A 15,259-nucleotide genomic window follows, 5' to 3' on the forward strand; every position below is an offset into this window, starting at 1 on the left:
ACGCGGCCGCGGGGCGGGGCGGCGGCCACGCCCCCCCCGCCCCGCGGAACCTCTGTGCGCGGCGTGCGGGGCCGGGCGGGCCGGGCAGTGCGGCGGCACGATGAGCACGAAGCAGGTGACGTGCAGGTGAGCGCGGCCCGGCCCGGCCCCGGAGCCCTCAGAGCCCTCACGGCTCTCGGGCTCCCCGCCGGCACCGCCCCTGCCCCGCGCCTCCGCAGCGTCTCGCTCCGCTCTCACGCCCCGCACGCTCCGTCCGGGCCCGGAGCGCTCGCACCCCTCAAACACCGCCCCGGCCCCTGCCCCGCGCCTTCGCAGCCCTTCGCTCCGTTGTCCCGCCCCCCACACGCCCTCGGGGCTGGCCCGTGCCGAGCTGCAGGTCGTGGCTGCCCCCTTGTCCCCTCCTTGTCCCCAGCCCTGCGCTGCCCCCGGAGGCTGCCCGGGGTCCCGGCCCGCGGGCTGCTCGGGAAACAGGCGGGGTCAGCAGGGAAGGGCTGCTCCAGGGCTCCTCGGGGGAGTTTTGTTCGTGAAGGGGCGCTGGGCTACTGAGGGGCCGCCGGGCAGTGCCCATCCCTGGCGGGGGCTGTGTAGAGCTCTGCCCGGGGGCACGGGGCACAGCTCGGAGCCGAGGGCTGGGAGGGCTCTGCCAGCCCCGCTGGGTCTGTGCGAACAAACAGAGCACAGCAAAGCCGAGCGTGGCGGCAGCGCCCGCCCTGAGCCGCGGCACTCTCTGCGCAGGTACTTCTTGCAGGGCGTGTGTCGGGAGGGCAGCAAGTGCCTCTTCTCCCATGACCTGGCCACCAGCAAATCCTCCACCATCTGCAAGTACTACCAGAAGGGGCAGTGTGCCTACGGCTCCCGCTGCAGGTAAGCGCCGTGCCCCGGCACCGCGGGGGCTCCCGGGCAGGCCCAGAGCACCTGGGCAAGGAAACCATCTCTTAAATATGAGTTTTGACAGAGCCTAAAGCAGCTTTCACCTCCAGCCGTGCAGTTCTGCTCTGGCTCACCGTCGGGGGTTGTTTTATTCTGTAGGAATGGAGCTTTTGTTTTCAGGTGTGTTTCCCACCCAGTTCTTGCAGTCAGAGTTGGAGGTGGAAGCTCCTGGTGCCGCTCCCTCCTGCTCATCCCAGGACACAGTTTTGGGGACTTTCAGCTGCTCTGCCTCGGGGCAGTGCCCTCCTTGGGGGAGGGCTGAGCAGTTCCACAGCTCTCCCAGGGGAATGCTCTGGAGAGAACCGGGCATTGATTGATTCTTGGGGGAGTTCCCTGCTGGCTGAGGAGCAGCAGCTCCCCTGGCAGCTCCCTGCCTTGCCTGACCCGTGTGCCAGGCCAGGGTCAGGCCCTGGCATCGGTGCTTCCATCAGCTGCTGCCCTGGGGCTGCTGTGGGTGGCTGAGCCCCTGCAGGGCTCGGGGAGGGCCTGGCTGTGCTTCTCCTGCCTGGGGCTCGGCCTCTGGGGCCGTGTCCAGCTCCAGACACAGCTGGGGAATGTTTCTGTTCTCCTGAAAATACTGGAGATGTGGCTGTGTCCATGGAGCAGCCTCTTCCCTCCCCTGGCTGCTTCTGGAGTGTGTCCCCGGTTTCCCGGGGCTGTGTCCCGGTCCCTCGGGCTGTCCGGGATCCGTCCCCCCACCCTGGAGCAGCTGTGGGTTCGGTGTCCCGGTGCCGGGCCCTGATGCCGGTTCCCCCCCAGGTATGACCACGTGAGGCTCCCTCCGGGCGGAGCCGCGGCCCCGCCGCCCCCCGCGGCCCCGGGCAGCCCCCGGGTGCCCCCCGAGCACGGCCCCGCCGCCTCGCGCAGCCGGAGGGAGAAGAGGACGCTGGTGCTGCGGGACAGGAGTGAGTGGGAGGCTGCTCTGCCGGCCCGGAGCCGTGGGGAGGGAGGGAGGGAGGGAGGGAGGGAGGGAGGTGCTGTCCCCTGTGCTTATCGGAGTTTCAAGGCCAGCCTGAGCTCTCCTGGAGCCTCCCTCCTGCAGACACTCCCTGAGGTGACTGCTCCCGTCCTGCTCCCTGCGGGAGGGGAGGGCTCTGTCCGGGCAGTGTCCGGCTCTGCTCCCGGACAGGCCGCAGCACTGCAGGAGTGTGTGATCCCTCAAGCCTGGGAAGAATTCTTTCATGGAGAGGGTGGTCAGGCCTTGGAAGGCAGTCCTCATCCCTGGAGGTGGCGCTCAGGGCTCTGGGCTGGGTGACAGAGGGGTGGTGGGTCAGACCTGATGCCCTTGGAGGTGTTGTCCAGCCCTCTGTGGTTTTCAGTCGGTTTGTGACCCGAGCTCACCTGACTGAGCGCTGCAGTTGAACTCTTGAGCAGCAGCCTGGGAAGATCCCTGTGATTCACGAGCAGAGGGGGCTTAGAGATGAGACTGCCCTGGGCAGAAACCTTTAAGCCAGGCGAGTCAGGAGCCGCTGGGGCTGAGCGCGGCGCCCCGTGCTTGTCCCCGCAGACCTGTGCGGCTCCAGCGAGGAGAAGGCGCGGCCCAGCGCGGCCGGGGCCGTGCCGTGCTGCAGCGAGCCGGGCGACAGCGAGGAGGCCAAGCCGCACTCGTACCTGGAGGCCATCTGCAGCGGGCTGGAGGAGGCGGGGCCCGGCGGCTGCCCGGCCGCCGCGGAGCAGCTCTGTCCCTATGCTGCTGCCGGCGCCTGCCACTTCGGGGAGCGCTGCCTCTACCTGCACGGGCAGCTCTGCGAGATCTGCGGCCTCCAGGTGCTGCACCCCTTCGACCCGGAGCAGAGGAAGGCCCACGAGATGGTAAAGAGGGAGCTGGGGGAGCTGCTCTGCTCAGGGCAGGGCTGGGGCTGGCTGCTCTCAACGTGGAGCTCCTTCCACAGAGCTCCCGTTGTGCTGCTGGTCCAGAGAGTGGTGCTGGGTCAGCCCAGGCCTCTGGAGCTGAACTGGCTGCAGGCAGCAGCTTGTGGTTTTTGCCTTTTCATCCTCATCAGAGACTGGCCTGCTGCCTTCTCCCACAGCACCCTGAGGGTCTCCCAGGAGGAGGTCTGTGGGAGGTCTCTGACAGAGGCACCAGCTCATCCTGCAGTGCTGTGTCAGAGGGAAAGGGTTGTGGATTGTCACTGCTGGGGTGAGAGGGGGTGAGAAGTGCTGAAATAAGAGACTCATTCCTTACCTGGGTAAAAATTAGCAGCTGGTGAATGAATGTGGCCCTAATTATAATCAGAGGAACACCTTGAGTGTGGCACCTATTCAATGAGATGTTTTTTGGGGGTGTTTGAAGCCCCAAATAATTCAGTACCTGTTCTCTGACAGAGATGCAGAAAGGGGTGAATGAAGCTCCCTGGCATCTTTATTTCTGACAGCTGGCAGAACACTGAAGGCTGAAATCCATGATTGAATTTAATGTTCTTTAAATTAAACTCTGCCAGTGACAGGTGGGAATGATGCCCTCAGTGAGTGTCCCATGCTTTCCCAGAGGGAGTTTGGTGTGCCAGGCTGGCACCCAGTGCCCTCTGGCCCTCACAGTGCCCTCTGCCCTGACAGATGTGCATGGCCACCTTCGAGCACGACATGGAGAGGGCCTTTGCCATCCAGGCCAGCCAGGACAAGGTGTGCAGCATCTGCATGGAGGTGGTGTATGAGAAGCCCTCGGCCTCGGAGAGGAGGTTTGGGATCCTGTCCAACTGCACCCACACCTACTGCCTGTCCTGCATCCGCCAGTGGAGGTGTGCCAAGCAGTTTGAGAACCCCATCATCAAGTGAGTGCTGCACCTGCCTGCGAGGGGCTGAGCTGCTCACAGGGGCTGGAGCTGCAGAGCTCAGGCCAGGCCCAGGGCTGTCACCATGGTATTTTCTGAAAAATCCCTTGCCAGGATTTCTTCCCCTGGGAAGCTGAGAGGCTCAGAGAAGAATGAAAACAATAATGATCTGATTGCTGGGGAATGGGGTCTGGAGATCATTTACCAACAGGTGTAGCTTTGAGTGGTTCCATGTGAATTGTTTTTAATGAATGACCAATCCCAGCCAGCTGTGTCAGACTCTCTGAGTCAGTCAGGAGCTTTCATTATCGTTCTTTTCCAGCCTCCTGAGGTATCCTTTCTCTGTAGTTTAGTATAGTTTTAGTATAGCATTAATATAATAAATATAATAAATATAATATAATATAATAAATATAATATAATTAATATAATATAATATAATGTAATAATAATATAATATAATAATAATATAATTATAATATAATATAATCAGCCTTCTGAGAACATGGAGGCCAATTCTCATCTCTCTCCTTGTCCTGGGGGCCCTCAAAGGCCCCACAGGGCTTGGCTGGGAGAGCTGCCTGCAGAGCAGCGGGGTGCACTGGGTGTCCTCTGGTGCAGTTCCCTTCATTCCACAGCCCTGCATGGGAGCTCTGGCCCCTCAGCCCTCTCTGGTGGTGTGCTCAGTGGGCAGCTGGGGCCTGGCAGAGCTCTGCCCCTGCTGGAAATGCCTTATTTCCTAGGCTGAAGTGCTCTGGTGTGGCAGTGTCCTGGTGTTCCAGTGCTGACCAGCAGACACAAACTCTTTAGAACAACCCTGTCCCTGTGGAGAGCAGCTGCTCTCCCTGCAGTGCCCACTTCAGTGAGGGGGTTTCAGTAAGAACTCCTATTTTTTCCTATGTATGTGCCTAGTTATGGGATTTCTCCCTAAATTTCAGCTTGCTCCAGGTCATGGTCCCACTAACCACACTTTTACCTGTCTCAGTTAATGCCTTTATCTTCTAGCTCCACAAAAAATGTGTTCCAAACATGTTCCCCCTCAGAGGGAATCTAAAACATCCAATTAGGGAATTTTCCTTCTCTGAGCATCTCTCAAGTTACAAACTTGCAGTCTTCTACCAAAACAGACTTTTCTGCACAGCTTTTACTCCAAATGTCATTGAAGTGACCATCAGCTCCTTGCATTTCAGAAGGCTGAGACATCTTAATTTGTGCTTTTGGCTTCCTGCTGCACTCCCAGAACAGTTTGTCTCTGCCATGGGAGCAATGTGCAGACTTTTGCTCGAGCCCAGAAACAAACACAAGCCCTGGGTGCCCTGAACTGAGCTCCTCGATCTGGAACCCCAGCAAAGTGCTGTGCTAAGGTGGGAGGGGGTGTGTGCTGCCTGAGGGGACAGAGCTGTGCTTTCTCTGGGGAGGATCCTCACTGCCTGGGGCAGGTCTGGAGGGTTCCATCTCTGTTGTGTCCTGTTCCTCCAGGTCCTGCCCCGAGTGCCGCGTGATCTCCGAGTTTGTCATCCCCAGCGTGTACTGGGTGGAAGAGCAGGAGAAGAAAAATGAGCTGATTGAAGCATTTAAGCAGGGAGTGGGGTAAGTTCAGCAGCCACCCACACTCCTCCCGTTCTTCTTTAGCTGCTCTAAGACTCAGTCAGTTGCTGAGCCTTTATTTTTAAACTTATCACAGACCCCTCTGCAGAGAGCTCCTCATCTCTGGTCACACTTCTGCCTCACTCTGTGCCCATGTAATTGTAGTTCAGACACTCAGCCTCCTGGGCTCAGAAATGTTGAAGCTGTTCCAGCTCAGTGTGGATCCTGAGCCATCACTGCCTGGAAGGCTGCTGGTGACTGAGCAGAGCAGGCAGGGCAGGACAGTGGGAGTGTCACTGCTCTCAGCTCAGGAACAGCAGGCCCTGGCTGTGTTAGCAGAGCTCCACTGAGGCTGTGGGCACTGAGCTGCACCTCCTTCCCTTCCAGCTGGAGGCAATAACCTTTCTCTTGTAATGACCTCAGGAAGAAGCCCTGCAAGTACTTTGAGCAAGGCAAGGGGACGTGTCCCTTTGGGGGGAAGTGTCTGTACCTGCACGCCTACCCCGACGGGACCCGCGCCGAGCCCGAGAAGCCCAGGAAGCAGCTGAGCTCCGAGGGCACCGTCAGGGTAAGGAGAGCCCTGCTGCCCCACACCCCCTGCAGCCCCAGCTGTGCTGCTGCCAGCGCTTCCTGCCGTGCAGCACAGGTGCACAAAGCTGCTCTCAGTGTTCCTTGGAGACAGAAAGTGTCTCCCGTTTAACTACACAATAGCATTGCTTTGTTTTTCCCAGCAGTGCAAGCCTTTCCTCACAGGATTTCTGCCCTTTGAGCTTTCACCCACAGTACTCACAGCTCCTCTCCTGTGCTGGCACTCAGGGCAGCTGAAAAGGGCAAAACCTCAGAAAGTGGTGCTGCTGTGCCCCAGCTGTGTCCCCTCAGCTGGCACACAGAGCCTGGCTGTCACCCTGAGCTCAAAGCCACCTTTGGGGCTGGTTTGAATGGGGAGGTGCCTGCCCAGGCCCGGGGTGTGGTGGTGTTTGCAGGGGTCCCAGGACAAAGGAAGAGATGAGAATCTTGACTCCATCTTTCAGAAGACTGATTTATTATTTTATGATATATATTATATGAAAAGAAAATTATAAACTATGCTAAAAGAATAGAAGGAAGGATTTCATCAGAAGGCTAGCAAGGAAAGAAAAGGAATGAATAATAAAATCTTGTGACTGCTCCCAGCCTCGACACAGCTGGCTGTCATTGGTCATCAGTTAAAAACAATTCACAGGCTGGGTAAACAGTTCTCCAAACCACATTCCAAAGCAGCCAGACATGGAGAAGCTGAAGCTTCCCACCTTCTCAGGAGAAAAGATGCTGGTAAAAGGATTTTTCATGAACTATGTCAGTGACACAGGGGTGCTCAGGCTGCTCTCCCTCCCTCTCTCTCTGCTGCAGTTCTTCAATTCCGTGCGCCTGTGGGACTTCATCGAGGACAGGGAGAGCAGGAGCGCGCCCGGTGCCGACGCCGAGGTCACGGAGCTGGGGGAGCTCTTCATGCACCTGGCTGGGGCTGAGGAGGAGCCCAGTGCTGCCAGGGAGCACCCACAGCCCCTCTGAGCCCCCAGTGCAGCTGGGTGCCAGCCATGCTTTTATCTCTCCAGCACAGGTAGAACAAAACGTGCCCTGGTGGTTACTTGTGCAGTCCTGGTAAAGTTTTCAGATAGTTTTTATATGGCAACAACAAAAAAAGACTAAAATATATTTAAAAGAAAAAAAAAATTGGCTGCATGGAAAAAAATCCCTTAATCCCCAGGAGGGTTTTCTCCCTCTCTGGCCTAACATATGCTGTCTTGTGAGCTGAGTGGTAGTGTAAATACAGGTCCAGTGAAAGCTTAAGCTGGTAAAAACTGTTGCTAATTAGAGTTTGGGTGCTCTTGGGTTTTTTCTCCACTAAATCAGCTAAATGTATAACTACAAAACCCACTGGGAATAATGGTCAGTGTAGGGTTTTCTCCTTAAGAAGGAGCTGGTCATTTTACCTCAGATAGTACCTGGAGTTCAGAGTGGAGGCTGGTGGATTCTCTGGGCAGGCCTGGCTCTCCAGGTGCTGCCAGTGGAGCTCCCAGCCTGTTTTACACTAATCCCAGTGCTCAGAGGCAGCAGAGGCAGCTGCACTGATTCCTGCACTCACTGGGGCTGGGGAGCTGCAGCAGAGATGGGTGAGTGTTCCCACAGAGCCAGGAGTGCCTCCAAGCAGCTCAGCGCCTCCAGTGCCCTGTGCCCCAGCGAGGCCCAGGAGGGCTGAGGGATTCATGCACATCTGCTGAGTTAACAGAACTGGAGCTGAATTCTGGCTCTGTTAAAAATGTGATTCTGTTGGTGTGGCAAAGGCAGTTAGGTTGTGAAATCTGGCACCAGAAGTTAATTCTGCCAAGTCAACTGTTTGAACTTGGAATTTAAATCAAGAATTCAGTGAGCACTGCAGTGGCTGCTGAGTACAACAGCATGGACACACCTGAGCAGGAGCTGTCACTGACTCAGCCCCTGGTAAATGAGCAGTGTTTGTAAACACAGACAGAGGTGGGGTTTGGTTTAAAACAGCCTGGTTGCAGTGGAAGGCAGGTGTGTAACTGCTTTGGTTATTATCCTTAAAAATGTGGAAGAAAGAAAGGCCAGGAGCAGAAAGGTTTGTAATCAGCACCAGTGGATCAGTGATGGTCACAGCCTTGATCCACCAGGGGTAGGAATGATGAAGCCAAATGTGTTCAGAGAGCCCTGGGCACACAGGGCCAGCCCGGGGTGGTGGCAGCAGGCTCTGGGTCCCTGCTGGGAGGGAGCAGCAGGAACCTTAACCTGGGATTCCAACAGCTCTAGCTGGCACCAGAGCAGTGACTCCAGGATGATCCCTTCAGCTGCTGCTGGCATTTCTGCCTCAGGAGCTCCTTCCCTCTGCCAGCTGTGCCCTCTGTTCTCACCTGCAGTTAAACTTCCCCATCATTTTCCCCCCAGGTCATTCCCCCCAGTGCTCAGTGCACAGCCAGCTCTGGCCTTGCAGTGGCTGTACCAACATCAGTTCCCATCTCTTGGTAAAAGTGGCCCAGCAAAGCTCTGAAGTCCAACAGTGCAATTGGTCAGCACTAATTACAAAGCAGAAGGTGAATTATCCCTGAGAGGGATGTCCCAGTCCAAGATCAAGGACACCCCAACACCCTCTGTACCCCAGAATGCTTCCCCAGCCCTCACCCTCCCACTGAAGCTCATTTCCATCTGCTCCTGCACATAATTATTTTTCCCCCAGAAAGAAATATTGTCAGAAATACACTAAAAAACAAAACAAACAAACAAAAAAAAAATCAATGGAGAGGATGTTCTTTACCCTAAACAGGACATTCCTGATTTACTCTGCCCAAGAAGCCATGAGGGATAGTCTGAAATTAAAAACATAACTTGTTTTTCAAAGCCACCAGAGACTTACAATGTCTGGGTTTCCAAGTTCTTCATTCAGCACCTTTCATCAAGTGCTGCATAAAATGAACCCACTTATCAAAAATACTTCTTTTTTTCCAGAGACACATGATCTGGTTTAAAAATCACAGGTTAATGGTTTCTTTTGCGAAATCAGAGTTCAAGTAAAAGCAACTTACCTCTTCTGGGCTTTTTTCCTTCCATGTTTTAAGCTTATAATGAAGTGACAATTAGAGATAATGTTTAGAGAGAGTTGCAGTCCAAATACAACAATAATTGTTAGAAACCACGCAGAACCACGTGGAGACTTCAAGTCCCAATTCACTGTTTAGGAAGCAAAGCTCACAGGCATTCTCAGTTATCACCAGGGGTTCAGGTTCTGCCCTTGTCCTGTTACAGAATATTCTGAGGACAAACTGGAGCTGATTTCTGGGTCTGCCTCTCCTCCCTTTCACAGGAGCTCTGTGGGTTGTGCTGCTGCAGAGGAGAGGCTGCAGTGGCTGTTGGGGCATTCCAGGGAGAGCTGGGCACAGGCACTGTCCCAGCTCCCAGCAAAGGCAGCAGCTGTGCCCAGAGCTTTGGGCTGGAGGTGCAGAGGGCACAGCCAGCCCTGACCACCCCCCCCAGCACCCTCTGCACCCCCAGAAAGGCAATATCCCAAACTGGGCTTCCATTTGTGCCCTAAAAACCACATTTCACCAACTGCTATTGGAAAATACCCATTTTTGAATTCACCCACCTGCTCCTGTCCTCCATGGAGTTCAGCCAGCACAAAACCCTCACTTGCACCTCAGCAAACGAGAGAAAATTGAGCCAAAGTGGTGCAGGGCAAGAGCCTGAGAGCACATCAGGGGTGTCCAAAGCAGCTGCTGCTCAAAGATCACTACAGTACAAAAAACTGTCTTGTCATGTGACTGGAAATGTAGAGGTTGTTTTATCAAGTGTGTTTTTACTTGCACTGCTGTTATTTACAAGTTACTTTTTAAAAACTATTCAGAATGTCATTTCTTGAGTTTTCCAAATGCAGATGTCCCACTCAGAACTGTGGCTGACTACATTAAAATGATGACATTGAATCTTAAACCTAAAATTTAATTTATTTTATTAAAATAAGATAATCAGAGGAACCTTGGCTTACAATAAATGCATTTTCTCAGGAGCAATAAAAACAAAATTAAAACCCAAATCAACAAGAAAAACTGTATATGCTCAGTTTCCTCTTGCTAGTGCATCTCTTGGACAACAGCTCCTGCTGGGATGCAGCCTCTGCAGGACAGGGGGGGACACCCCCAACCTCTGCAGGATTGGTGGGGGGGGACACCCCCAGCCCTCTGCAGGACGGGGGGGGGGACACCCCCAGCCCTCTGCAGGATTGGTGAGGGGGGACACCCCCAACCTCTGCAGGATTGGTGAGGGGGGACACCCCCAACCTCTGCAGGATTGGTGGGGGGGGACACCCCCAACCTCTGCCAGCCCAGCCCAGCACTCCTCACCCACCCTGCCTGCAACAGGTCCATAGTACCAAAGGCAGCTGGGAGGCTTCTCAAGATGACCAAAGCAGGACTGGCTCACCTCCTTCTCTGAGCAGGACAATTCACAACAGATTCCATCCTTTTGCAAGAGTTTTTCTTCTATGTGCAAAACTATTGCAAAACTATTTTGTGTTGAATTAGCATTTGAACTTATTTCATTGGCTTGGTGAAGCTCTTAGGCAGGAGCTGATTTCCAGAGTTATTTCCTCTTCCCACTCCAGGCACAACTCCCCAGGGTGAGGTGACACTAGGCATGGGGCAGTCAGAGCACCAGAACGTCACCTGTCCTCAGAGCCCCCTCACTGAGCACAGAGCAAACCCAGCCAGAACCACTGCCAAAAAAACAGCCATCGCTTCTGGGAAGGGGAAGATAAGGCTCAAGTGCATCTATTAAAAAAATAGTAATAGATCTCTTGATTTGTAGTCTGTTACCTCTCCCAGAACAAGAGATGGTAGCAAAGGCAATGAGGAGCTGTGTCCCTGCAGGCTGAGAACTGCACGAATCCGGAGCAGCTTCTTGGTAGGATGGGACGCGGAGGGTCCTGCGGGAGGAGCCTGCGCACCGAGGCTGGGAGGCACAGCTCAAGTTGCCCCTGCTGCTCCAGCCAGGAGCAGGGCAGGAGCAGGGCAGGAGCAGCTCAGAACACGGCAGCCTGGTGGAGCTCAGGGCAGGAGCAGCTCAGAACACGGGCAGCCTGGTGGAGGTCAGCGTGCACGAGTTGATGTCCTCGGTGTGGGCGGCGCGGTGCAGGGACGGCTCCGAGGCGCTGCGGTTGATTTTGGGCAGAGAGTGCTGCAGCAGCTCGATGGAGGACAGGATCTGGGGAAAAGAGCAGCTCAGAGAGGCCTGTGGGACCTGCAGCTCCCTCTGCTTCCATTTAAACCCTCATTCATTCATTCATTTATCCATTCATTCACTCCGTTCTTATCTAGTTCAAGTTCCACATTAATGCTCCGTGGGGCACTGAGAGCACAGAGCTGAGGAACCCAGCTCTGCCCACTCTGCACTCTCAGTGCTGGGAGGGCCTCAGGGTTCCAGAGCCTGGGAGGGTGCTTTTCATCAGTTCACAGATAATTAGGAGCAATTAATGAGCATCTAAACCACCCTCCAGCAGAGGAACAGGGAAGGAACTGCATCTTCTGCCTGACGCTGTATAAGAACCTTCTAAACAATGCTTGAGTGCAACAGCAAAAAGCAATTTTTCCAAAGTTGCTGATGTTTAATTAATTAATTGCTCATAATTAATGAGCATAAGAAAGTACCTTCCCCATCCCCATAGTGACAGGAAAAGTAAAGCATCCCTTGTAGAAATACCAAAAATTGCTCCATGAGTTTCCATCCCCCAGTGGATTTTGTTCCCTTGTTCAGAGCTGTGGGGAAGGAAAGGAGCAGTGGCCTCTCAATTCCCTCAACCCTGCCCTGAACCCAAATGGATATCCAGAGAGACTGCACTTTCCTGGAGTGAGGGGGGTTTGGCTTGTCTCTGGGCAGGTGAGGTGCTGGAAGCCCACACACACTGCAGGTTGTGTTCCAGGGACTCACAGAAACTGCCCAGAGCTGCACTGTCAACAGAGCCAGAAACAGGGCAAGGCTGCCCCTCCTATCAACCACAATTTCCGTCTGCAGAGTCCTGTGTGTGCCAGGGCTCTTCACACACCCCTCAGGGCCCTGTGCAGGACAGCCCACTCACCTGGGGAAACAGAGGTCGTTCTTCCCTGACTTTCTTCAAACAATCTGCTACCAGCCTCTTCATGGCCTTGGGGCAGTTCTTGTACAGCTTGCTGAGGTCTGGGGAAGCATAGCCTCTGCCAACCATGAAAATGATCTGCAAAACAAGCACCCCCACAAGAAACCAGGTTACACAAGGGCCTCACTGCTGGGCAGCTGTGGTGCCCCCAAGGTGATGAACCCAGTCCCACAGGGCACAAACAAAGCCCTGCAGGCTGGGCTGGCTAACACACAGCTTAGCAAACACAAATATTCAGTATTCAAAGGTTGGACAACAGTTACTGAGTTTTTTCCCTTCATAAAAAGCATCAAATCCAATCTTCCTGATGTGGCAGCAGCATATTTAACACCAAAATGGGAATTTCCCATAATTGCAAATGCATAAACCAGTGCAGCAAAAGCTGTAACCTGGGAATAAATTACCAGGACACTTGAGATGTTTATGAACAAGGAGCTGTTTCCTTTGAGTCCCTGCACTGTCAGCACTGAGGTGAGCTCTCAGTTCCACACTCACTGCTGAAAGCAGGCAGGCTGTCAGCACCACTGCAGCTGCTTTGCATTGGCATTTACCCTGCATCTCTCCAGGCCAGGGATGTGCCATGGCTGGGGGGCTCCCAGAGGGCTCCTACCTGATCTCTGTTGTTGATGTGGGAGTAGGGCAGCTCTCCTGTCATCAGCTCATATAACACTATTCCATAGGAGTAGACATCTGACTGGAAGCTGAAGGGGTTGCTGTCCTGCATCCTGATCACCTCGGGGGCCTGCCAGGGGAACAAACATCAACCACCAGAAAGCACAAGAGAGGAAGGACTGGGGAAGCAGAGACACTGAGCTCAGCCAAGGGTACCCCAAAGCTCTGATGAGTTTACCTCAAGCCCTGGAGAAGTTCAGGTAGGGTTACTTCACATCTTATTAAAAATATCAATACAGCACACAAAAACCATCATTGCTTTAAGTGAACAAGCATTTTGCCATAAGAAAAATTATTAGTGTTTGGATTTGCAACATTTAGTGACTCCTGTAACACCTTACACAGATTGAGCCAGAGCTTCACCATCAGTTCTTAAACTGGTATCAAGGTTAAAAGGGAAAAATACAAAACTCCCATCTCTTGTAAACTGATACCAAAACATGGTCAGGAAATGTGAAACCAGCACATATTGAACAGATCAGGGAAGAAATGCAGGAACGTTTTCACATATTTGCAAATTATGAAGCTTCTTAATATAAACACTGTCAGATGACTGAGCAAAACAAGGTGTGAGCCATCAGAACTTTCCCACTGGCTGAGATCTTCTCCCTCCCAAAGAATTCCCTCAGAATTCTTAAGCAAAGCACTAAAGTACAACAGCATAAAAACCATGATAAGGGATCACAGGAGCTTCCAAGGAAACAGAAACAACCTCCCCTCCTGTGACAGTTCAGCAAAGATAGGCTATAAATGACTAAAATAAATACAATTTCTGAAAAGCCTGCAATGAGAAAGTATGCAGGGTTTTTCCCCAAGGTCTGTTTCATGTGCACAAATACACTGCATGCCATTGGGAAAATTAGTTTTAAATCCTTTTATGGAAAGTTTTTTAAAATTTGGTTTTTTGTACAATTTTTTTACAGAAAATAATATTTCTGCTTTTGGAACTTGGTTTCAGGTGATGTGTGTATTTTACAGAGCACAGAGCAGTCTTGGCCAAGCATCCTGACATTTTTAATACACATTCCCAGATATACTGGCAGCCCTAAATATTCAAAATAACTCACAAGCCCCAGTGGAGAATCCATGGGTGCCTGGTGCCTACTTTGCACAATGAATCCCCAATTTGAACTTCTCCTACAGCTGGAACAAAGCTCCCCCAGGACTGGGAGAACTGAGTGTTCAGGGGACGGGTGCAGAGGGAATACTGCAAAGCAGGGACTGCTGTGCTCACCATCCACAGGATGGAGCCCGTGGGCTGCTCCACCTGCTGGGATCCACTCCACCTGGATTTGACAGTTGCCAGACCAAAGTCTCCTATTTTCACTGTGAGGCCTTCATGAAGAAATATATCTGTGGGTTTGTTAAAGAAACTGCACAAAACTGAGTCAAGCATTGTATATTTTCTGACCTGTCTGTCAAGTGCTGCCTGTTTATTGAAACCTGCTATGAGCTGTATGTGAAACAAAGGAAAATAGATTTTAAATTAACATTTATCACTAAACCAGAGCAGATGTTCCAGCAGCATCTGTAGATTTATCTTTATGGTGAGCTAGGACAGAAATCAACAGTTCATTACCACCCATGGCTGCAGCTCCTTAAATAACTGAGGAAGGGAAACAGCTCAGAGGTCTCACAACTCAGAAAAGAAAACAAAAAAAACAATTACAAGGAGAAGTAAGTATCAAAAGTATCAAGTAAGCACAAGTACAAAAGTACTTGTAAGTATCAAAATAAAATCTATTTCCATGAAGTTCTCTGGCAGATCTGAGGTTTAGCTATGATTTTAATTGCAAATATATCCACACTATTTATAATTATCTCCTTCATGGATCTGTTACAGATACCAGCACTTTCTTTGCTGGAGTTATTTTAAGAAATTATCATTTAAGGATTTCACTTAGGAATGCTGCAAGTTCAAGAAGATAACTCAGAAATATAAACATGACTGACTCTTTCTCATTTCAATGTCAGGAGCAGAGCTAACTCATTTCACAAAAATGATCATCATTACTAGGAATCACAAATTTCTGGCCTCCTATACAGTAAAATAATTGTTTGGGGTTTTTTTTTAACTGAAAATGGAATCTACTGACACCGTGGAGCTACTGAACTTGGCAGATTTTTTATGATGACATTTGCCAAAACATCCTGGTCACATCTGATGGAAGGATGCCCCAGCTCCCACCTCCAGGGATGTTTGGTAATTCCAAAAGCAGGCACTTCAAAGGTGAAAGAAATCAGCTGACAACGTTGTCACTCCAGATGTGTTACTGAATATGTATCTTTGCACGAAATTGAATGGTAAAAGGCTGCCTTTCCTTGAGTTTGAAGTAAGACTTCTGGCTTCCTTTCTGCCAGTTATGTGAGGAGTTCTAAATACACTAAAAATACCCAAGAGACAGAATCAAACCCGTGTGTGCACACAGACGGACAGGCACACACACCTCCATCAATGAGGAGAGCAGCATGTGGGCACCAGAGGACTGAATAAACCCATGCCAGTAAAACAAGAGACTCCTGGAGCACAACTGCTGCACATCTTGATCCCCAGGGTGGTAAACAAGCACAGATGTTCTGTGAAGTCCTTGCTAGCCCATCAATAGGGACTGCCCATCAG

General features: G+C 52.2%; 2 protein-coding genes across 12 annotated transcripts in view; one reads left to right on the forward strand and one right to left on the reverse strand.

The window, feature by feature from the left end:
• Positions 1-14: 14 nt before the first annotated feature.
• MKRN2 (makorin ring finger protein 2) lies at positions 15-8,663 on the forward strand. The gene is made up of 8 exons (XM_030228140.2): positions 15-126; positions 736-864; positions 1,690-1,835; positions 2,438-2,742; positions 3,487-3,701; positions 5,181-5,291; positions 5,712-5,856; positions 6,678-8,663. The coding sequence occupies exons 1-8, from the start codon at positions 101-103 to the stop codon at positions 6,837-6,839; spliced, it is 1,239 nt and encodes a 412-aa protein (XP_030084000.1). The 5' UTR covers positions 15-100; the 3' UTR covers positions 6,840-8,663.
• A 1,102-nt stretch (positions 8,664-9,765) lies between these two features.
• RAF1 (Raf-1 proto-oncogene, serine/threonine kinase) overlaps positions 9,766-15,259 on the reverse strand; it is a 38,371-nt gene continuing 32,877 nt past the window's right edge. For 5 of the 11 annotated variants that reach the window (XM_018914932.3, XM_018914931.3, XM_018914933.3 and 2 more), the window contains 4 exons: positions 13,874-13,992; positions 12,578-12,709; positions 11,911-12,045; positions 9,766-11,039 (listed from right to left, as the gene is read on the reverse strand). In XM_018914932.3, the coding sequence (XP_018770477.1) occupies positions 10,899-11,039; positions 11,911-12,045; positions 12,578-12,709; positions 13,874-13,992 (527 nt within the window). In that variant the 3' untranslated portion in view covers positions 9,766-10,898. The remainder of the gene's footprint in view (positions 11,040-11,910; positions 12,046-12,577; positions 12,710-13,873; positions 13,993-15,259) is intronic. The other 6 variants (XR_007778687.1, XR_007778689.1, XR_007778684.1 and 3 more) reach the window with 6 other exon arrangements.

Source organism: Serinus canaria, chromosome 12, assembly GCF_022539315.1.
Source record: "Serinus canaria isolate serCan28SL12 chromosome 12, serCan2020, whole genome shotgun sequence".
Taxonomy (NCBI): Eukaryota; Metazoa; Chordata; class Aves; order Passeriformes; family Fringillidae; genus Serinus; species Serinus canaria.